The 24,953-nt window shown below is 35.2% G+C and overlaps 2 protein-coding genes across 3 annotated transcripts; one reads left to right on the forward strand and one right to left on the reverse strand.

Moving 5' to 3' along the window:
• Positions 1 to 160: 160 nt before the first annotated feature.
• On the forward strand, positions 161 to 12,461 carry LOC123532904 (uncharacterized). The gene is made up of 4 exons (XM_053518056.1): positions 161 to 1,892; positions 4,384 to 4,566; positions 7,043 to 8,169; positions 12,307 to 12,461. The coding sequence occupies exons 1-4, from the start codon at positions 347 to 349 to the stop codon at positions 12,430 to 12,432; spliced, it is 2,982 nt and encodes a 993-aa protein (XP_053374031.1). The 5' UTR covers positions 161 to 346; the 3' UTR covers positions 12,433 to 12,461.
• LOC128546539 (uncharacterized) lies at positions 12,404 to 21,113 on the reverse strand. Of its 2 annotated transcripts, none has more exons than XM_053517244.1 (6): positions 20,926 to 21,113; positions 18,303 to 18,408; positions 17,510 to 17,560; positions 16,275 to 16,340; positions 14,256 to 14,447; positions 12,404 to 13,562 (listed from the first exon to the last, which is right to left on the reverse strand). In XM_053517244.1, exons 3-6 carry the CDS (start codon positions 17,538 to 17,540, stop codon positions 13,399 to 13,401), a joined length of 453 nt encoding a protein of 150 aa, XP_053373219.1. In that variant the 5' UTR covers positions 17,541 to 17,560; positions 18,303 to 18,408; positions 20,926 to 21,113; the 3' UTR covers positions 12,404 to 13,398. The 2 variants fall into 2 exon arrangements, with proteins under 2 accessions (XP_053373219.1, XP_053373218.1); XM_053517243.1 differs by having other exon boundaries at positions 18,303 to 18,411.
• Positions 21,114 to 24,953: the final 3,840 nt, after the last annotated feature.

Raw genomic sequence — 24,953 nt, forward strand, 5'->3', positions numbered from 1 at the left:
ACGTTTCCCGCGACGTTATCGACGTCAGCGAACGGAAGCGGAAATGCGGACAACAAACAACGTTAGAAAAAGACCGGCACGAATCATGAAACGTGTATAATTCAGTATGATTTAATTTATGTTACTACCTAGAATTGGGGAAAACAACGAATTTGGAGAGGAGGACGATTTCATATTACGTGAAATTGATGATACGATTCGTATCTTTTGGGAAATAATCGTAAATTTTCTCAACCTGATAAGATATTGCATCCTGCTCGCAGTTACTTCAAATGAAAATTTACTTGTAAAGTACAACTCATGTGTTCGATGTTTCCGTGTGAATGTGACCGGAGCACAATCAAATATGTCCACTCTGTCGACATGCAGAGGTTTGAATTCATCAACAAGCGGTAACTGTCCATTCGAGCGTATTCGAAGACGACATGTAAATAACAAAGTTGACGTTGAAGACTGCATTCAAAGTATACTTTACAACCAGATAAAAGAATTTAGTATGTTAGATTCGGATGTTAACATGAACGGTGCTGATTCTTCCACTGAAAAGAAGTCATCAGATGAAAATTGTCGTGAAAACGTCATGGAAGACAAGAATTCTACTGCGACGGAAGTGGTAAAAGTGAACTCGAAAAGTGATGAAAAAGAAGAAATTGAACCGTGTAAAATAGCCCACTACAGAGAAGCACTTTTGAAATATAGTCGCATCACATTCTCAGATTTTACATCACTTTTTAACAAATTTGTAAGAGAAAATGGCCGAGACTTTTCTAAGGCAAATTTAATGCATTGGTTTGATAAATTTACCAAGTTCATATATTTGAAAAAGGTAATCAGTGGTGAACCAACAGATCTGAGAGAACAACTGTCATTTCGAGCCATACAGAGCAAAAGGAATTCCCTCGCCGAAAGACTGTACACTCTCCGAGAGCAGCATGAAATGGATCTGACACTTGAAGAATTCTCGGAACGTCTGAAAAACAAAAATATAAATCCGATTAACAAATTATTGAACCTAATCCAGGGTAGTGGGGACACGAACATGCTTCAACAAAAGGAAACGGTAAAAGAAAACAAGTTGTCCGCAGACGGCACCGAAGGAGGAAGAAAATCGGAAATCGTCGAGAGTAATGAAAGCACAGACAAATCAAAAGCACAGGAATCTTCAGCTGTACTTCATAAAACAAACGATATCCGCGCAGAAACGATCGATCTTGAAAGAGAAAGTGCCTCTTGTCACGAAACAGGAAATAACCTTCAGCAGCAGACGACAACAAAAGTTAAAACTAAACACCGGAAGAATAGAACGTCAAAGTCACATAAGTCCAAGGAAGAAACTGTTATAATCCATAATGATGGAAACAATTTGGAAAGCACTTTACTTAAACCAAAGATTTATATTAACCCTTTTGATCCAAAACAACTGCCACCCGTTAGAGACCAGAGCAAGTGCGTAAATTCTACCATCTATATCACAAGAAATGGCCTTGTGAAGGTCTCGCAGCATATCGAAACAAACTATACTAAACAGGTTGATTCAAATGTGTATGAACAGTCGCGCTCTATCAATTTTTACGTGGATCATTTAGATGAAAAAGATCCATTACCTGCCGGAATTGAAGTAAAACCCCTACCACCGGGCGGACTTGAAGAAGTTTTACGAACAGTTCCCCCGATGACCGACAAAGATATTGCTGAATTTAACAGAGTCAGTGCTTCACATGAAAAAGAAGTTTGTCCCGTGCATTTTGGTTCTAAAGAAAACAAAGCAAACGGAACAGTTTTAGGTGGGAGGGAGTTCATCTTAAAACCCGTATCGGAAGAAATGGCTAAAGAATTAAATGAGATCACGTCAAAAGAAGCACAAGCTAAGAGACCAAAAGCCATTCCAAAGTGTAAGTAAACTAAAACTCTTAGACATAATTCAGCTTCTATCTTTCTTCAATTTTCATTGTCTCTGTTGAATTTCTTATGTTTGCCATTTTCATTTTATTCTTTTATTAATTTATTTTATTTTTTATTCATTTTAATTTTTGGCTGTAAAATAATAATTTATCTTTACTTTAATAGACAAGACGGCGGCGGCTACAGTCAAACAACTCTCGCTCAAGCATCGCAGAATTCAGAACGCAATGCAAGATGTACTCCGCGGCCGTTTTTATTTATTTATTTATTTATTTATTTATTAAGTATACATGTGGTAATACGCTGCTGGACTACATAGATAAATGCTTTCATTTCAGACTATTTAACCGTCATTAGATGTAATTCTTTTACATAATTATTCTTTAATCTCTTCTTACAGCTCTGATAGAAATCCTATATTTCAACCGCATGTAATAATTTTATTATTCAATTTCACATCGTTTTTATTGTCTGACACATAAATTCTTTAACTACTGTTTGATTAACCATTTATCTAACACGTTTCTTCTAAAACTTTTTTTTATTTTCCCTCGATTTATGAGCAATTACATCGTTTTAAAAATGTGTAGGTGTTAACAGAACCTTTTCTACTATTAGGTATATCTTTTGATATTTAACTTTTTATTTTACAAAGAAAAATATAATATCCTTTTAAAAATATGAAATACCTCGATTCATCATCAAAATCTATTGAAAGAGGCTTTTACATTGCAAACTGACAGTTTTGAAGAAGTCTTTTTCTATACTATATATTTAACCATTTTATGAAAACTTACATAAACAAGTTCAATCTTGCAGGGTTATTTAATTGATGCAGAATTGAATATTTGCTTTTTTACAAGAAAGTCCAGAGTTGAAATCAAGAAGTAGTGAAAACCTTGCGTTTCATATTTACATGTACATATAAAGGACTATAACCCTTATCATGCTGGACACGACTGATTCTGCCTTTGCGACCAGTCTAGATCTTGATCAGTCTGCACATCCATGCAGTCTGATCAAGATCTGCACTGTTCGCCATTCAATCAGTATCTTTTTTTTTTTAGCATCTCTTTTAACAGTTAATGGTACTGTCCAAATTGAAAGATGGACATGTTCATTACAGAAATTTAGCAGGGTAAGGGTTAAGTTTGATAAAATTTATTTTTATTGTAGTAGATACTGTAGATCTACGGTTTCTTTCACTGCTTACTCTGGTACATTTCACATACCAGTTTGCTAGCTATGCTCATGTTTTTCGAATTAATTCTGTTGTTTAATTTACCATAATTTAATCTTATACATGCGTGACGCTTGAAATTTAGAGAATACATGTATATTCTAAAGACAGATCAATTTCAAAGTCTGCAAACTGAAATAAGAATAGCCTCAATTTTCTTGTAATTTACTAAACGGAGGTATGAAGTGCAATGTGTGTGAATTCATTTTTTCTCGTGCAGATTGAACAAAATGTGACTCATGCCACTTTCAATGAAATTACACATTTCTGAAATATGCAAACAATTCATTAATAATTGAAAATGAGCTACTTTAAAAGCAAGGGATATTTTCATTAAAGAACCAATTATAGCGTGTGCCGGTCCTATTCTGTAGTTCATTTCGCGTGAAAACCGAAAAAAAATCATTTCTTATATTTACATTATATTTCCTTTCCATTTGTAAACAAGATTATATTATAAATTTGACATATTTTGTTGCATTTAACATTAAATTCAGCTTCCCGGCCATACTGTTCACGGAACGTTCTCCCTGACTATACGCGGCCGTCGCCAAAACAGCGGCCCGTTATCTCAATGCAGCGTTGACGTAACTTTCGCGCCTTTCCTTTTGCTGTTCATACGAATGAAAGTCATAATATTCAATGGAAAAGAATAGGGCGGATGTAAATATTTTCATTTAAATTCCCATCGGATAGCAAACGCCCACGGATAGACTGGCATCTGTCGTTAGGCTCCTAAAAAATAAACATCTCTGCCCTAAAGTCCTTTCAAATAACTAACGTTGAGCTTGAGAGAAAAGGGTTTTGTTAGAAATTATCAGTGTATAAGAAATAACTTATAGCAAAAGAGTGTTTTAACACTATGTATGCACGATGGTCGGTTATATGTCTGGCGTAATAATTTCACGAGGGCGCAGCGCTCGTGAAATTATTTGTACGACGTATTACCGCCCGAGTGTATAAATAGTGTTAAAACACGGTTTTGCTATAAATTATTTCGATTCGGCCCTTAATCTTAAACAGAAGATGAAATATATAAGCGCTCTTTCTTGGTCGCAACAAAGGCTTTGACGTCACCACACGTTAACGTGAAGTCATTCTAGCGCAAGAGTGTTTTAACTTTTAACAAAGACAAGCATATGAGAATACAGATTACTTTATCTCAGCAGACCTTGTAAGTCTAGCCCTCGGAGTAAAATGCTTTAACTAAATATCATTATTGATATTACGCCTAATTTCAGATAAAATCCCCAGGAATCATCGTCTGCAGAGCGAGGAACAAACTACTCACAAACAAGATGTTCGGGGAAACTTGCAAAAGTCGGAATCAGTCGTACCGACGGCAACGGAAGACCGCTCTGGCAAGACAAATGAACGGCCACCTGTGTCTAACTTGGCAAGGTCCAACCAAAACAACAGCCCAGGTGAGTTACGGAGATAGGATGTTATTAGAAATGTGTAAAAAATAAGAAAGAAAAAAACAACACCTCAGTGGTGTACATGATTTTGTCAGCATGTAATCACGTCTGTTACAAACCTGACGTAGATTATTTAGCGGAAACTAAAGCAAATGCGCACGTTTCCATGCTCAGTGAACTGATCCGTGTATATTTTTCATTAAGGATGACAATTCCAGCGATTTGATTGATTTAGCAGAGACGTTCTTACTCCATTGAACTGCGTTTATTATTTGTGTATCCATGTGCGTACTTCAGCGCCGGTATCATCGACGTTAACTTTATTTTTATTTTTGAATGAAATATGTGTGTGAGTATTTGAGCCGCACCATGAGAAATCCAACTTAGTGCACTTAGACCAGCATGGATCCAGACCAGCCTGCGCATCCGCGCAGTCTGGTAAGGATCCATGCTGTTCGCTTTCAAAGCCTATTGCAATTAGAAAAACTGTTAGCGAACAGCATGTATCCTGACCAGACTGCGCGGATGCGCAAGCTTGTCTGGATCCATGCTGGTCGCAAATGCACTATGTTGGTTTTCTCCAGGTGCGGCTCATTTGTTTTCTAAGTTAAACATGTGTATCTTTTCTTATTTCATGACCGCGGTTTCCATCTAAAATCTGTTGACAGGTTGTTTTCATAATTTTCGATGCGGAGAGCAAAATCATCAGGAAGTGCATTCTGTAACTATATAAGGATTTTTTTCTGATGTTCATTTATGTGTAAACAGTGTCTGTAAAAGTTATTTCATATATACGATGAACCTGAACCATAACGAGCCGATTTTTTTTCGGTTTCGTAATCGGCTAGGGCTTTCACATATACGCTGAAATTTGATCAGAATCTTATAGTAAAAAAGGCCTTTCCCCACACATTTAACGGAAAGGCCGAAGGACATTATAACCCTTTAGTCAATGTGTGCGTTATTCAGTAGGGTTTCCATATACATCAGAAAAAAAAAACTAATTTGATCCTATAATAACATGCGAGAGAAAAATCTATCGCGGTTAGCACTATTTATTTTTTACCCGCGATCAATAAAGGATAAAAGTATTGTTTAACTAAATATGACAAACTTGTTTACGAAATGATGTCTTTTAGACAGTGATGTGTAATTGATAAAATAAAATCATTGTATGTAGTTAAGATGCCAAGGAATTATATCGCGAGAATGCATCCCTAGTGATATAATAATACTCATCTGAACGACAATGGTTTTGTTCAAGAGAAAATCACTGTCTGAGATATATTATTTCTATTCTAACACGTGAAGATTATTGTCTACATTTCTTATATTCACCAAATATATGCCCGTTTCGTGTGGTTTTCTTTTCCACGTACCGCTACGCCGTTTGACGCTATAACCTAATAATTGTGACGTACAAAATAGTGCATTTGTTGCATAATATCATAGTTTCAGTCTCCTTGTTCCATGGGAAAATAAGAATTAATTTCAAATTTCTGCAGATACTTACCAGAAAGCCAATAATTATAAATCTGTTTAGCTTTCATGACACCTCTACATTGTTCTTAATATTGTGCGTAGGAAGAGAGACAATCAAAATCCCCTTGATCAAAATCCCCTTCACTGAAAACTGACAGGGTGTTACAAAATCCCCTTCATACTTTTGCAGGGAGTATCATAATCCCCTCTGTAATTTTTACTTATTTCATCAAGTTCAAATACAACTATACACAATTTAAAAGTCTATTGCATAAAGCACGTAAATACAATGCCTTTAGCAAACATAATTTAATTTGGAGCACTGATATCTATATATCTGTAATGAAAATTACAGAGGGGATTATGATACCCCCTGCAAAAGTATGAAGGGGATTTTGTAACACCCAGTCATTTTTCAGTGGAGGGGATTTTGATCAAGGGGATTTTGATATACACTCGCGTAGGAAAGCTATCTGTAGCAGCAGGGTAGGTAAAAGATAGCAGAAAGGTTTAACAAACCCAAACCAAATAAATTAACCTTTACCCTGCTAAATTTCTATAATGAACTTGTCCACCTTTCAATTTGGACAATACCATTAACTGTTAAAAGGCGTGCTCACCAAAAAGATACTGACAGAATGGCAAACAGTACAGACCATGATCAGACTGCACGGATGTGCAGGCTGATCTTGGTCTGCACTGGTCGCAAAGGCAGAATTACTTGCCGCCAACAGGCTAATGGTTAAGGAATCCTTGATTGCTCTACAGTTGGTAGACTGACTTTCACAAGCGGCATGTCATGAGTGGTTTAACCCACCATATAGAAAGATAATACTGGTAATCTTTTAAATATTACATTACATCGAGGTCCAGTGGGGTGTGGTTACATCTTGCTTGTTATAGAACAAGGAGAAACTCTGGCATAAGAGCATCTTTTTTATTGCAACACAGAAACCTAAAACGGCTTGTTAAATTTTGTTTTGATTATATTTTGTGCCAGGCTTCAAGACAGAAAAGGAGGCAGCTGGTACTGAACAAGTCTACAAAACGCGAAGATTTGTACCAGCGAGGCGTCGACTAAAGAGCCAGGCGCAAGACACAACAGACAATCAGTCCGAAGAAAAGACTGGCATGAGGACGCAAGACTCGGGTTCAAAGGCAGACAATCAGATTCAAGACACATGTCTAAAGGCAGACAATCAAATACAAGACAAACGTCCAAAGGCAGACAGTAAAATTAAAGACATACGTCCAAAGGCACACAATGAAATTCAAGACACTGGTCCAAAGGCAGACAAGCAGACTAAAGACATACGTCCAAAGGCAGACAGTCATATTCAAGACACAGGTCAAAATTCAGACAACCAGACTCAAGATACAGGTCCGAAGGCAGACAAGCAGACTAAAGACATACGTCCAAAGGCAGACAATCTAATTCAAGACACAGGTCCAAAGGCAGACAATAAGACTCAAGACACAAGTCCAAAGGCAGACAATAAGACTCAAGACACAAGTCCAAAGGCAGACAATAAGACTCAAGACACAAGTCCAAAGGCAGACAAGCAGATTAAAAGAACAGGTACAAAGACAGACATTCAGATTAAGCACAGAGGTAAAAAGGCAGACATTCAGACTCAAGACACATGTCCAAAGGTAATACAGACTCCACCGGCTCCAGAGAATCAACTCTTTGATCAGTTACCTCCCCTTCATTTTATTGACACTGACACTGAGAACGTTGCTGTCAAACCATCACAGGAACCAGTGTTTTTAGAGACGAATGCAACCATAGATTACAGTCGTCACGTAGTGGAACCAAGTCACGGAGACCGTCCTAATAAAAAGAAACTACAAGCTGTAATAAAGGAGAAAATAAAAACGAAAGGAGAGGCGAATAAGCATTTAAAGGCAAAATATGAAAAACATGCCTATTATTTTGACGAGGATGATGTAGATACAGATAATGTTGTTGGCGATCACGATAGTGAGAAAGATGAGTTAGAGAGTTCAGTGGCAGAGCTTGAAGAAGAATCTATATCATCACCTGTAGTGTACGCCACAGATCAACCACAAATACTTGACAATAGGGAGTACATGATGGTTCCTGAAGAAATTATCCGATTAACTGTGAGTAACATGTAAATTTTTTCGAACATCTTGTTTAGTTTTTTGTTTGGTTTAATGGCGAACACCGACACAGTTTTAGGTCATACGGCGACTTTCCAGCTTTGATAGTGGATGAAGACCTCAGGTGCACCACCGTGCATTATTTCATCACTGGCGGGCACCTGGGTAGAACCACCGACCTTCCGTAAGCCTGTTGGATGGCTTCCTTATATGAAGAATTCAACGCTCCGATTGAGGCAGGAACCCACAACGGTGAAGGGCAAGTGATTTTAAATCAGTGATCTTAACCACTTGGTCACGGAGGCCCCCGTATTCGAATGAAAGTTAAATGAAAATACGGATAAACCATTCAAATGCATGTGTAATACAACACCGTAAGTAACATTTTAGTGCCCGCACACCTGAATTCATTTTTAGGTAAGGAAGCCCTTAGGTTTGCCTTTGTTAGTTTTGATGTCCGTCCATCAGATCAACATTATCTCAAAAAGTATTTGACATAGAGTCATCACATATTATAGGATTGTTATGCAACGTAGGAAGTTGTGATCCTAGGGATTCGTCTGGGATTCCTATGCGTAAGATCAGAGTGACGGCTCTATAAGTTTGTATAGCACCTACATCGAAAAGTGTCTGACATAGATATGCATATATCTCAAAATGTCTTTCAATTACTTAAGAAATAATATATCTCATCCAGTGATTTGTCGTTGAATAAATCATTGTTTGGAGTTCAGATGCGAAGGAATTATATCACGAGGGCGTAGCCCGAGTGATATAATAATACGCATCTGAACGACAAACAATGATATATTCAAGAGCAAATCACTAACTGAGATATATTATTTCAATTCTTACACGTTATCAAGAATTTTTAAGTACATCCTTGACGACATTCATTAAATATTTGCCCGTTTTCAATCGGTTTCTTTTCCAGCGCGCCGCTATGCCTTTTGACGCCATGACGTAATAGTTGTGACATCAGAACAGTGATTTGTTGTATAATAATTCACTGTTTTCTGCCTTCTTTGTTTAATAGGAAAAAAAATCGGATCGTGTTAGAATATATTCTAATATGGCTAACAATGCTTTTTTCATCACAACGATGTTATGTTGACGTCACGTCAACGTGATATTTAGCGCCATGTACGCATCAACAAATAGCGCTTTCAATTTCATGAAATATTTTACTTAATAACACGTTTTAAACGAAATGTCACATTGCACAAATATTTTGATTAATTTATACACATACTGAATCAGTTATTCGCTCTGCTGAATAATTCGCAATAATTTTCGCTCGACCTGAATTTTGCCGCAAGACGCATTACCGTTTCCGGTCCTGGCGTGTTCTATTGGCGCCATGCTTGCGCGAAGAAACAGTTCCATCATATTTGATATAAATTTTACAATAAAGAACATATTAGAATCGAAATAATTGATAGCAAAACAGTGCTTTATCACTATTTATACACTGCGCCCTCGTGAAATTATTACGCCCGACGTATAACCGCCCATCGTGTATAAATAGTGATAAAGCACTGTTTTGCTATCAATTATTTCTTAATTTCAGTATTGTAGTATATAGCATAATCATTTAATAATCAATCATACACGTAATAGATAGAACAATGTACAGCATACCGGACATTTACTTCTCTTAAAAAATAAGCATCATGTGTAGTTTCAAGAATGAAAATTAAAAGATTTACAATGTATGAAATTTCAGATTACATGTTTAACAATCTTACAATAATGAATAATGCGTTAAATATGGCGAATTTGTATTTGAAAGAAATGTATTTATAGAAATTCTGTAATCATAGATTTGAAAATATTAGTTAGCTTTTTTCAGTATTACTTTAGATATTCTCTTGAATGTAGAAAATGTGTAAATGTTTCTTGATGAAGAAATTTGTTCCATACTTAGCTACCTTATAGTAAAAGGTAAAAAGAAGATCCAGTATTTATTTCTGCAGTCATTGTGTTGTGACTGCCTAATTTGTTTGATCTGTCTGGACACTGCCTTGAACTTGAGCGCCCAGACAGTTTTTTATCGTTTGTCCAATTTGTTTTACATTGTGAGAAGCGGTTTCAGATAACATTAATTTGACCAGCAGGCTTTATTTATTTCCTTTGGGTATACATGTGAAATTCTCAGTGTAGGGATTGCATATTATATGACACAATAAATCTAATCTATTTGATCCAAATTTTGAAATTAAATTTTGAAGAAATTGCCTCTACAATTCCTTCACAATAACCATTTTTTATGTTATTATGAATTTTAGAATAAATTGATATTTATACAATATTATTATGTTGTATAAACTGATGCGATCAATTTTAGGTCTTTATAATTAGATTCATGAATTTTATGGGAATTTTGTCCAGCATGTGAATACAGTAAAACTTGTCTTATTCAGCCGGACAAGGGAGAGGGAAGTTGTTACTTACATCAGGTGTATTCATCATTTATAGAATGAATGACCATTTTGGGAAATTAGACACTGGCTGCTTAAGACAGGTTGACTGCTTAAGGAGGTAGGTTATCTTCATATTTGTATGTGCGCATGTCCAACCGGAAGCTAACGTGACGATTTACGACGGCGTTTACGACAAACTAAATGTGTCTGTATATTCATTCTTCTGAAAATTAATCATGAACCTGTCTTCGATCTGATGCTTTATTGTTTAATAATGCAGAAATAATAAATAAATTGCCGCAGAAACGCTTCAAAACAATGTTGCCTTAAAATGACGTCATTGACGTCATGACGTTACGTGTCAGTTACCGCGCAAAATTAATAGCTTTTATCTTGAAAGTACGTAATTCTGTGCATTTTCTTTACTTTAACTATTTTCAAATAACCATTATTTGCTGAAATATTTTTATGAGTCTTTTGCTCTGAATAATAATCAATATTTTGCTTCTTTTATGTAGATATATTGAAATGTTATGCGGAATGTAAGAAAATGGATGATGATAAGCAATGTTATTTGGAATATAGTTGGGTGAAAGGTTACTTGTTACGGCCATTTTCAAATAAAAAATCTAGCAGTTTGATTCCTAATACCTATTTTTCAGGTTCCATTGATAATTTGTTACTTATATACTAAAACTAAGATCTAAAATTGTTGCAATTTCAGTAGAAAATTGTGGTTTCTTGAATTTAATTGATGTTACCACGGAAACGAAGCCCGTGACCTATGTATCTAAATGTAAAATTTAAAAGCGTTGACACTGGTCTATTTAAGAAACACAGCTTCGGCTTTTTATTTTCATTTCAACAATATCCATGAGAATAAAAGCAGCATGCTGAACGATTTTTCCATGAAGAATTCCAGACGAGGGGTACTGCTGTAAGTATTCTAAGCTGTGAAATTTGTTTGAATAAATGCAAATAACACGAAAATATAACTTACGTTAGAAATAATATGCTTTAAAGCTACATCAACTAGAAAGATAATCTTATTCAATACTTTTTATAAAAAAAAATAGGACAAAAAGCAAGATATAAGCTATTTTAAACATCTCTGTTGCCATGGTTACCTTAAACTTTAAGAAAAATAGGGTACCATGTAAAGTGCTTAGTATTTTGCTAATAATATTACCCAATTATTCCATGTTGGTCATTAACAGAATGGCACTGAGGCCGTCGAAAACCCCTATTTTTATACATAGTTGTTTAAAAATGAGAGAAAATGCGTTACCATGGAAACACGAGCCCCGCGACATATACATTTTAAGCTTATATTAGAAAGCTAACGTGCATATTAATAAAATTATCAATTATGCAGACTTCTACGAATATCGATGAAACTAAAATACACTAAAAAGTGTTAAATATCCGTATTTTCCTTCTTCTTTCAATATGAAATACCTTTGGAGGGTCATGTTCTTCAAACCTGGATAAAAATTTAACTTGAAGAGACAGAGACAAACGAAATTGAGATTGTAGCAGTTAAAACTTCATATTACACGAAATACAAAAGGATGCTGCGGTTCAACTAATTTGAATTTACCCTTGTAACAAGGTAACCTACCTCCTTAATAGACCGCTTACGCACATTTTATATGCACCTGTGGTATTTACTGTGAACCCCATCCCAGTCATCCCTTGTATATTCTGGTTGCAGGATCCGCGACTGAAGGATATAGAAGACAAATATTCCATAACTTCTCCAAACGAAAAGAAGGACAAAAAGAAAAGAAAAGACAAGAAGAACAAAGCAATGAAGAACATACCTATCAAATTTATATAATATTCACGTCAGTACAGATAATCTAGAAACATTGTATGCATATTTTACCAATATATACATAAATAAATTGAATCAATTTAATTTCTTCTGAATTCAAAATTCATACTCTTCCATTTTTTGAGGAAATAGAAACAAACGAAAAAAAGCTGCCTAACTAAGTTGAAGGCAGCATTTGTTGACCACGTCCTCTGTTATGTCTCATATACAAAAGCAGTTACCTCGTTTTCAACAGTAATTCAACGGTGATCAGTTAAGCTTACAAGCATTCCCCCGAGAAAGTTATCAACTTCTCCATATGTCTACGAAAAACGTTTTGTGATACATGAAGGAGAGCATACGCCGCATCCAGGAGTTTAACTCGTAACCCCTCAACTCGTGATCTTGTCTTGTACAGCAACGTGTCGAGCAGAGCACTACGTTGATACATTAACAAGTGAAAATATTCGAAATTCGGGCTAGTGCTTTCTAGTAACAATATGAAAATACTCCACCTCCGCACGCGCACAAACACGGACGCACGTACACAAACGCACACAAACGCACGCACACGCGCGCAAAAAGAAATGAGTATAAGCGAATTTTGAATATCGGCACAGCTATTTACATGCTGGTATTAAAATTCTTTATCACATGTTTGACGTCGCGGGTTGAAAATTAAGCCATTATATAAATTTGATAATACACACGTGTAGGCCTAATAAAGCTTTGAAGTCGGTAAAATTGTTAGTACAGGGGACGTTGGTCAAATTGACCTGTTTAAAATAGTTAAAGAAAATAAAATTTATTTATGTTTCGGCAGGAAAAGCTAACATGTGATAAAAAGAATGTTACATTTGTGACTTTCACATTGAATTTGTTAAACTTGTTGAATAAAATTGATAAAATAATCGGCAGAACCTCGCATTTTATCATTTTCTTCAACTCGTTTGATAAATTCAATATGAAAAGACACTCGTGTAATATACTCTATTTGTTACACAACAAGGCACAAAGAAGACAGGTCACCCAAATAGCACTTATCCAGTCCACAGTTACTGCGGAAGCCGCAAATACCATTAAAGATTTGTTACAGGAAGGATCTGTTTCATTAACAAGAATTGCCTTGCAGTTAGGATAGATCCAAACGCTACCTGAAATTATATAAATATAAAGTGTATCAATATGCCACATATCGCTACGTGTAATTCATTATGAAATCAATGTTCCTTAAGAAATAATAGATCTATATCCCAAAACAGTAATTTGTCATTGAATAATATCAGTCTTTTATTTAAGAAATAATATATCTCATTTAGTGATTTGTCGCTGAATAAATCATTGTTTTGGAGTTCAGATGCGAAGGAATTATATCACGAGGGCGCATCTGAACGACGAACAATGATTTTATTCAAGAGCAAATCACTATGGGCCTTTCCTTTTGCTGTTCACACGAAATGAACGTCAAAAGTTTCAATGGAAAAGAATAGGGCGAATATAAAAATATTGCATAATATACACTTAAAACATATCACAATTATTACAAGTCATATAACAGAACAGCTGTCAAAAGCTCTTTATAATTTCTCCTTTAATCTAATTATCAACACGTAACTTTAAGTCTAAATGTTTTACTAGTAATTTATCTATTTAAATAGTCACCCTAACTCTTTTTACCATTAGGACTTTTTTCTGCATAAAACAGTTGTTGATGTTAGCACACTACAACCATTTCTTAAAGATTTGTAAAGCAAAATAATTTCTTTATGCATCAAAGTACTTCCCAATCAGCCCTACAAAACTAAAAAGAAATTTTTTTAAATGGTTAAGAAAACGTGTGTATTTACCGATGATAAGCCAGACGAAGTAAAACAGGACAAATGCAATAAACAAGAAGGCGCACACAATTCCTTTAGCAGAAATAACTTTGTAGAAATACCACGGTGCTCTTGCGCTAAGGATGAGGTACAGTGGAATATGCTCCATTTGTGCACAGACTTTGCTCTTATTTGTATGTTCATCTCTATAATAGCCGGCACCTGACAAAATATATTTAAATTATCAAATGAATAAATTACGATGTTTCTCATTCCAGTTCTGGTGCAGCCGTTCTGCGCATTACCGGAATGATTATCAATTGGAGCGCACGGCAAAATCACGCAATTGTTTGCATGTCCGCTCGCATTTAATGGATAAAATGCATAATATACTGACAAAAGGTTATGATAAGTAACACAATGGTTACAAAATATATACATTTAAGATATTTTTGTTCAAATTGTCAAATTGCTTGAATCCGGTCTGTAATATATCATAGGCGCACCAGATCTGCTTTTAGTCACAGCCTATCATTTATATACTGGCTAAATCCGGTGTGTACGTGCGCGCGCGCACGTGTGTGTGTGTGTGTGTGTTTGTGTGTGTGTGTTCGGTCTCGTCGCAGCCGCGGTTGATGGCAGGCGTTTACACTTTTTAAAGAGGAAGTAATGGCTAACCATAAAAGTTGACTTTATTTAGCCATGGTCCATTGCGCTATTCGTTGATTCGTCGATCCTTTTCTGCCGTTCATTTCGCGGGGGCAAATGTCCAGCAGTCCATTTTTTATTGCGGCGTGGAGGAGGACACATTTCCTTGGGGTAAATGTCCCGATCCGTCGTAACACTATTGAAAAAGATATGTAAGTTACACTTACCCTATACAAAATGAATAGTAAACCAGAAATGAGCGTGAAATCCTAATGCAAATAATGTATTTCATCCCAGGTCATAAGGAAAGTATGCGTAATTACTACAGTAAAATTTCAAAATTAGGTAGCCGAAAAACATTGAACAAAAAGCCTGAATACTTTTGTCTCGTGTGCTGCAACCATATATTTAATCTTTTATACGCATGTCATTACTCAGCAGGATCAATATCTGCATTAGTTTTGGAGACAGTAACTTGCATGTAAAACTTTAAAGGGCAAGGCACTGCTGTTCTTATATTGATTCCATCTGTTAGGATTTCTTAAATCATTTAAAGAAGTGAAAAAAAAGTCAAATCGGCTTAAAAATGAGAAAGTTAAGACCATTTAAATATTTGATCAAAATGGCGGCACTCTTCTTTCCGTGGCAACAAAAAACAAAATGGCGGAATTATTTAATTTGTAGATACATATTAGAACTGTATTTACTTATTTCTATATAATAAGTTCTCTACTTTTTCCAGCTATAATGAAAAAATGCCATGTTTTACATCTTAAACACAAGACAGATATGAAATTAATCTGAGGTCATTTGCTAAATAAATAATTCAGCAGTGTGTTAATAACGTCGCGTCCATGATCAGCCATTTTCTTAAATTTCAAAATGCCATATCTTTTTCAATAGTGGTCCGAGTTTAAAAATTCGTTCAGCATTATGAAAGGCTTGAAGACGGCTTTCATATAAAATTAACTTATTGCATTCCTTGCCCTTTAACCACGAAGTCCAAAAGGGAGCATAATTTGGCCAAAATACATGACAGAGTTATGAGACTTGACCCAGTGAGGTTGGTAATTGACATAGAAAAAAAAATGTTTAAAAGCTATATGCCTTTAAATGAAAGGCATATGTACTTGCATGTAAACTTTTACCAAGGTGTGACGCCGACACCAACACCGACTCCGACGCCAGGGCGAGTACAATAGCTAGATTATTCTCCGAATAGTCGAGCTAAAACTGTAGGAGCTTGGATATGTGACATATGGCTTAACAGAATCGGTTGCTTAATAAGTAACGTATTACTTCTTACTAAGCAAAATTGGTTTTTCAATATGGAACGTATTATTTTACTTGTTACTAAACAGAATTAGTTGCTTAACAAGTAACGTATTACTTGTTACTTACCAACGCAAAATTTTGCGATGTCCATAACAACAAGTACGACGATTCCCAAGATGAAAGCAACACAACCTAAAAACCAAAACATTCAGTAAAGCGGTAAATAAGAAATTAACAAAAAAGCAAAAGTAAATCAAAAGTCATTTAACTTCTGACTATGGTGGCAAAGAGGTGACATAGATATTTTTTATATTAATACGTGCGCACGTAATAACTAATACGTGCGCACGTACTAGTACAAAAAAAACAACATCATTACACATACTATAAAACACATCTTTGTACGTATAAAGTAATACGTGCGCACGTAATAACTAATACGTGCGCACGCACTAGTACTAAAAATACATCATCGCACATACTAGTACGAGCGCAAGTTCTAGTATAAAAAATATCTTCTTACGTATGAAGTAATACGTGCGCACGTAAAAAGGTTTTACGTGCGCACGTATTTTTTTTATGCGTGCGTAGATGTTTTTATAAACTTATACATGCGCACGTATTACTTCATACGTAAGAAGATGTTTTTTTTATACTAGTATGTGCGGTGGTGTTTTTGTACTAGTACATGCACACGTTTAATTATTATTTGCGCACGTATTACTTTATACGTACGTACATGTTTCTCATACTAGTACGTGCGCACGTACTAATATGTGCGATGATGTTTTTTGTACTACTACATGCGCATGTATTACTTATTACGTGCGCACGTATTACTTTATACGTACGTAGATGTTTTTATACTATTACATGCGCACGTACTAGTATGTGCGATGATGTTTTTTGTACTAGTACGTGCGCATGTATTACTTATTACGTGCGCACGTATTACTCATACGTACGAAGATGTTTTTTTACAGTATGTGCGATGATGTTTTTGTACTAGTACGTGCGCACGTATTAGTTATTACGTGCGCACTTATTAATATAAAAAACATCTATATCACCTCTGTGCCACCGTAAATTTGCGTGAATGCTCATTCTTTTTAAAGAAAATTCAAAATAATGTGTTGTTTGCAATTCGAAATGCTAAATGAAAAGCAGTTTTCGGTTTGTATTTTCGAATTGCGAAATACAAAACAGTTTGCGATTTGCAATTCGAATTTCGAACTGCCAACTTCAAATCAATTTATCGTATATCAACTTCATTACTATTCAGAAGGTGGTGTAAATTGTTATTGCGCGACAGTCATTTCAAGGAATGGATACTGTTTATCCTCGAAAAGTATTAAACTTACATTCTTTGCTTTCCAAGCATTTATTCGCCATGATATGATATCTCTCAGTCCCTAAAATAAAGGACATAAACTGTAATTGTTTCTGATTTCAAACGTCATAGTAACGTAAGCCAATGAAAACTCCGGTTAAAAAAAGTAAATCAAGGGTACCAACCCTAGGTATCCCTTACATAAATGGAGTTCAGTAGCGGATCTTTAATTCTTTTTTATGTTATACTTATAGATAATATTAGGTTATAGCTGTCTTTCTGAAATGTTTATGCTGTAAGTTGAAGAAAACTTTATCCACTCCGTCTCAGGCTTTCTAAACTTTTCGGAGACAAGGCGGATAAAACTTAAGTTCAGGCAGAGAGCAACCTAATATTCTATTTATCCTGCATCAAATAAAATCTGTCAATAACTAATAATGATTTTGTATATATATATTGACGCCATATTGTATTATTTGCCCTGGTGAGTATAAACTAAACCGGTAGGCAAATATACCGGTAATGTAATTCATGTATGTAATGTTGTTTATTTGTTCTTTATAATTTGCTTGATCCGGTACAGTTTTGTATAGGTGCTTACCGGGCTTTCATTTTTAAAACCATCAAACTGGTTCTGACTCGGATAAAATACAGTCGAAATTCACGCTTGAGACGAATTTAAATGTTCACAGTCTCTACGTTAGATATATTTCAACACCGTGCTGGAAAATTTTAAGACTGTAATACCTTCCACTCTAAATCGATTACATCAACAAATACAATAACAGACTGTTTAAAACAAGCTAAAAGGCTAAAATTCTAACCAGTAATGTAAAAACGCAACAGAAGGCAATAAACACTTTTCAGAGCTTCTTGGACAACAGTCGCCTGCTTGACTTACAAATCCTCACACTAAAGTCTGTTACCACACTACTGAAAAAAAATGTTGCAATATATTAACATGACTGTATGTGTCTCACAACAGACCATCAGCAATACATGTCTAACTCTAACATGATGACGAAAAGAGCTAAATTTTCCAATCGCTGCTGAAAATTCCTCGCAAATGACAGCACAAACTGGTACATGGTTTCTTTCTCCGATAACGCTGTAAAATCTGAAAATAAGCTCAAACATATGTGCCATCAGTACCGGTATTTTTGTTGTTGTTTTTTTTTTTTTTTTTATTATTTCAATCCCCTCACCCCCACTTTAAGCTAGCTCAGCAAAGGCACGTATTCGCATCTGCAAATGCAAGGTGACGGCTACTCAGCTAAACTTTACTCAATAATTGAAACTCAGTTTTTGCCATTGAACTTCAGTTCTAGCAAATATTGTGAATTTTTGGTACAAATATCACTTCAGATATGTAAATTACATCTTATTTGTAAATTTGACCGGGTCAATTCGATACTAAGAGCTGAAAACAGATTACTGCCTCCACAGATAGGCTAGTGTAGGTTAAGGTCGATTTCATTCAGGCTTTAAATGCCATATAAGAATCTTTTACTCGCTGCTGGTAAAGATGGGAATATCCGTCACGAGGGTAACTGTTTGGCGGTAACGAGGCTTAAAATGCCATATAAGAATCTTTCACTCGCTGCTGGTAAAGATGGGAATATCCGTCACGAGGGTAACTGTTTAGGCGGTAACGAGGCTCCTGCCGAGTAAAAGCCTAAACAGTTACCCGAGTGTCGGTAATTACCATCTTTACCTGTTGCCAGTTATTGATTTTATTCTTGCATGCCTTATTCTTCAGTTTGTAGAAAATATAAAGAAAAACGAAGGTTTTTCTTAAAGGCGCTTTTTTGTTATAGTAGTATAACTATACGCATTCATTCAGAAGTTATAGCGCGTGAGTCATCTCACAGAAACACTAGTATGAAGTAGACTTACTTAATTTTTTTACCGTGGCTGTTTTCATAAACTGATAATTTGAAAAATCGCCACATCCGTCGAACACTTGACCCAGTTTACACTGCATAATGTACAAGTACTTGAAATAGTTTATTATGCAAGCAGATATCGGCTTGATTAATGCATAGTCGCTATCCAGACTTCCGCTGGACCAAAACAAAAACAACAAAAAACAAACAAACAAACAAAAACCCGGAAAAATAACCCCGCTGTAAATGGGTAGGTAGAGTTTATCATTTATTTCTATCGATACGAAGCCAATCCTGGTAATTCAACTTGGCAGTTTTATTAAGGAGTTGACATAGCTAACATTTACAACGCTTGGGCTGAAAGCGATCGTTATATTTTCAGAAATTCCTTAAAACATTCCCTTCAGTCTGAAAAATCTAACAAAAGTTTTATGCAAATGTCTTTGCTTATGAACACTGTGATAACTTTAATCATTTGGTTTGACAGATGTATCTTTTTGGCGCATATGTGGAAATATCCTGGTTCTATGTCTTTTCTGAAAAACAAGGTTAGCTGTTAAGTGGAATTATGTGCATTTCCCAAGTAAAAGTCCAGCTGAAATAGACGCGTGTGTAAAAAGGGTGGAGGAAATTATATCTTTTAATCCAATATACCAAACGCTTCCCGTTACCAGTACGAAATAATAAGTCAAACCTTCAAAATATGACTTTTCTTATTTTGACTGGGGCAAAACAAGTTAGACAATATTCAGATATTCAGAAAAGAAAAGTAGCAAAGAAAATGTCATGATGAAATTCTTTCACTTTCTTCAGTTAAATTATAGGTTATCCCTTTCCAAATGAATGGTTTTGAAAAATAATGTTTTTATATTTACAAAAGACAATATGAGAATAAAAACCACACTATGATTGTTCATGGACAGACATTCTTTAATCGTTTAGATAAAACAACAGCTCCTTACAGCTCCTTCTTTTGACACAGATTTATCAAAGTTTTATTTGGAAACATTTCAGTAGATCTACCTGAAGATACATGCAGACGTTTGAGAGAAATAATTCAAGGATAAAGCTCACATATGGCCCCCTGTAAGAATTTGAATGTCAAGCTAAATGTCCCGACCTGTACGCCTCTGAATATATACATTTGCAATAGATTTGCTTATAATATATTATTAGGCATTCCTGATAGATACAAATTGCCTCATACATTCATATCACGTGGTAGCTAACACGTTCGCACGTGATACCTATTACGTTCGTATAGGAAATATTTTATTTATCACGTTCGCACGTGATAGCTATCTAGTTCACATAGGAAATATTTTATTTATCACGTGCGCACGTGATAAATAAAATATTTCCTATGTCCCCTCTATGCCACCGTAAAAATACTATTGCTTGCATATTATATAAAACACGCATAAACATATCTTATGTCATTATGAGCTAACAATAATAGTTGCCGATAGGAAGTCAGCAGCTACTTTAGATTTTGATAATCTGTGAAGAATGTAATTTTTAAACGAGGTAGATGTAAAACTTTTATGAATAAAACACTTACATTAATGATTATGCCAAGAAGTATACTATTCTCATCATCACGAAACAAACTTTTTATACGAAAAGTGTATATAGTAAGCCCGACAGCTGTGAACCACAGTTTCAAGTTTTTAACTATACATAGAGCGTGCCGTAACTACTTCCCGTGTTATAAGTGCATCAGCATGCACAAGTGCATCTGTTTGCGCAACTCCAGTGTACACAATGAGGAAGTATTTAAATATTTGCTAAAAGTTTGTTTTTTTCAAACTTGCACCGAACAGAAAAGTTGATAAAATAAAAGTCGATTTCATTGTAGGATTGAACCTTGTGGCTTCTTAAACAGTATTTGCTATTCTCCCTTACATTATATATATATATATATAGGTTACATGACAGTAATTCATTTCCTTTCTCATTTCATATAAACGATTGCATCTACAGACATCATTTCTATGATACTAAAACCATAATCCAGCTTTAATGGTGGAGGAAGACCACAGGTGCCCCTCCGTGCAATATTTCATCACGAGCGGGCACCTGGGTAGAACCACCGACCTTCCGTAAGCCAGCTGGATGGCCCATAGTATTTATCATATAAAATAAAATGCATTAAATATATTATTAGCTGTTTCTTAAATTCTTATTATGTCGCTTGTTATTTTTGGGCGCAGCGTTTTAAGCTCGCTCTTGCCTGGAAGTCAACAAGCTCTCGACAGCCAATGAAAACGTTGTTTGAATGACAAGTTATTTTTAGACTTGGAAACTTACTTTGTAAGGCATCTTTTGATAGGATGATTTCGCATGTCTTTTTTAAAGAAGTCAGTAAAATACTATTGTGTTTTCGGGCTTTCATGGAAAAAGCTATATTTATATTAAGTAAACAGCCAATTAACATCATCACAATTGTTGCTGACTCAAAGCTGATATCGTATGTAGTTCAATCTCTACGCATCTGAACTCTGAACCGTGGTAAATTAGACGATAAATAACAAGAAGGCCATGATTGTTTTCATTCTGACATGCTCTTTGATATATTTTAATAAATATTATACTGGACGTCATTTACGCGAGGAGTAATGTATCGGACGTCATGCGGCAATTTGACGTCATAATTGACGTCAAATTGCTCTCTTACCGGTCCGCGCGTCAACCGTTGTTTATCGCAGAATATACAGAGCTATATTTCCTTCTTTGTTTAACTGGAAATCAAACCGAGTCATGTTAGAATATATATTGAATTGAAATTTCATAGTTAAAATCTAGTCTGTTGTTACAGTCAAATAATACACATGATTGTAATTTACCTGACAGTGTCAGATATGCAACATTTAATATCGGGCACTTGCTTGATTAGTTTGAGCTTCACATAAAGTGCCGATACACGTAGGGAAGAACAATCAGGGTATGGCATGCACAGAGTTCAGACAACGTGTTCATTAATGAACGTAACTGATATTTAAGGCCAGCCGCCGTCCCGATTTGATAACGTTTTTGTATGTAAGCTGGTATCCTTGTTACCACTTATTTTCATGGAATTCATGTACCTTAAGTAAAATTATTAAATGATTCATATAGTGCGTGATCCGACAGGTTTTTTTACAATAATGTGTAGAAGAGTTGGATACTTTATAAAAGAGAATCCGTCATAGCGGTATCATGTATATCCGCCATTTTGGAGAAAGCTTGTGAAACATAGCAACAATCGGATCTATCCATTGGTTGAAACTGACACTGCACAGGTTTCAAAATTCTATTTTGCATTTTTTGACAAAATTATGCCCTTTTTCGACAATTCGGTTCAGGTTTTGTATATAAGCTGATATCTCAGTACCCGCTAATGGGAATGGATTGAAACTGCACAAACGTGTCCATTGTCATAAGCTGATATGCATTGTACAGGTTTATAACCCTGTTTTGCGATTGTACGAAAGTATGCCCCCTTTTTGACTTCTGTATTTATTCAGTTGACAAGGCTGTTGAATAGTCGAGCGTTGCTGTCCTCCGACAGCTCATACTTATTAGGGAACTATACACTGAGCTCCGTGTTTTATGGATTGATCTAAAATGCGCCGACTATCTTTTTTAAAGATAGTTCTTCTTATTTTATTCACCAAAAAATGTGTTATATTCTAGTTTAAACATATTTTATTGCATATCAATATACATAATATCTACATCTCAAATACAAAACTTAACAATAATATATGCAAAAGGGTTGGGTAACAAGTTCTCTCAACATTATTACATACCCTCCCCTTAACAAAATTCACTTACATGAGATTTGGGTACAAATAGTGTATTGAAAAAGCTATGCAAAATTTTATATAAATGAAGTTAAAAGAAGAAAGAAAGAGGGAAGAAAGAATAGTAAGAGGAAGTCTAGTTAGATCAAGTACAACATAATGTTTATTTTCGCTTGATACAAATAATTTAGTTTTTGCTTTGTAGATTTTTATTGTTGGCTTTGTTGTTGCAAAACTAAATCTAGATGAATTTGGACACAAAAGTCACTGTAGTATTTCAATTCTCAAATCGTTTTGTATCTTTAATAAATTTTTCAACACTTCTGAAAATATTAATATTATCGTTTACTGATAAAGAAGGGTTTCCAAAAAGTAATGTATCTGTACTTAAAGGGTGATAGTCCTTGGTTGACTGGAACATAACTTTTCTTTGATTTATAAAGTTAGGACACTGAAAAAGATAGTGCTCACAATCTTCAGTATGATATCCACAATTACAACTGAAATTGTTAGCTAAATGATTATTAAAAAGATCAAAACATAAGTTGCTGCATTTGTTTCTTAGTCGAGAGTGATAAATTGAATATTTTCGATCTCCAAAGGAATATATCTCCGGTACTTCTGGCGCTTTAAACCGTGTGGTCAATCATAACTTTTTGAAAGCTGATAGGTACGGAAGCTTATCAGGGCCTCCACTTATCTAAAAGTTTCGCGTCAAGTCAACTTGTGTCTTTTCGTTTTGAACAAAAACATCTGATGAAGGCGTGATAATTAATACCTTATACGTAAAGGTTTTTAATCATTACGCAAACTTTTTTATCGAATTGCGTAAAATATTTGTCAATGCGATTATCTTCTACACGTCTAACTAGATCTTTCAGCGAAGTCGTCAAGAAACATAACAAGAAGATAAATGTATTTGGTATTTCAACATAATTTATTCGACTTGTTACATCTTTTTTTCGAGAACGTTTACTTTAAGGCGATATAATTATGCATGTCACGTGATATTTGACGTGACATCCCTCCCCCAGTTATTTTTTTATTTTCCAGCTCTATTTCAGTATGAACATGTAAAATTTCAAAAGAGCAATTCCACACGCCCCCGCCCCCTCCCCTCCTCCCTCCCATTCAGTTATATATGATTGTCCTTTTTAGCTCGACTAAATATATCAAACACTATCAAAGCTTTGATACTAGCTATGTTGCACCTTAAATTGGTAGCAACGCGTTTTGGTAGTCACTACCAAAATTCGGCCGAGTTTTGGTAGTCACTACCAAAACGCGTTACACTCAACGAAATTTGGTAGTTTACAGAATTGTAGTACCAAAATGCGTCGGATATGTACACATCCAACGGAAAACGGTATTAATAAAAATCACATGATTTGCAAAAAAAAGAAGATATTTTGCGACAAATCGACAATATTATTTCAAAGAGTGTCATGATGGAACTTAACCGCTCATCCGACCTTGACCTTTCAATCTTGAAAACATATTCAGTCAAGCAGGACCATTGGAACACACGTGAGTCTAACTTTGACATATATCGAGAGATATTGAAGGAACTTGGCGCAACTGTTTACCACAATTATTTGATGCGTCGGACGCATGACCCGACCCTGGGACAGGTTTCACAAACGCTCATAAGTATAGACTGAGGTTAATATTCTAGCGATTCACGAGAAATGGTCACATAAGACGGTCTGTATATTAATACCTTTAAAAGTATATGCAAGATAGACATGCAACATTTATCCACCAAAATTCTTTAGAAGTTTTCAATGTTGTTTAATATAGTAAG

The sequence above is a fragment of the Mercenaria mercenaria genome, chromosome 11, assembly GCF_021730395.1.
Source record: "Mercenaria mercenaria strain notata chromosome 11, MADL_Memer_1, whole genome shotgun sequence".
In the NCBI taxonomy this organism is placed as follows: Eukaryota; Metazoa; Mollusca; class Bivalvia; order Venerida; family Veneridae; genus Mercenaria; species Mercenaria mercenaria.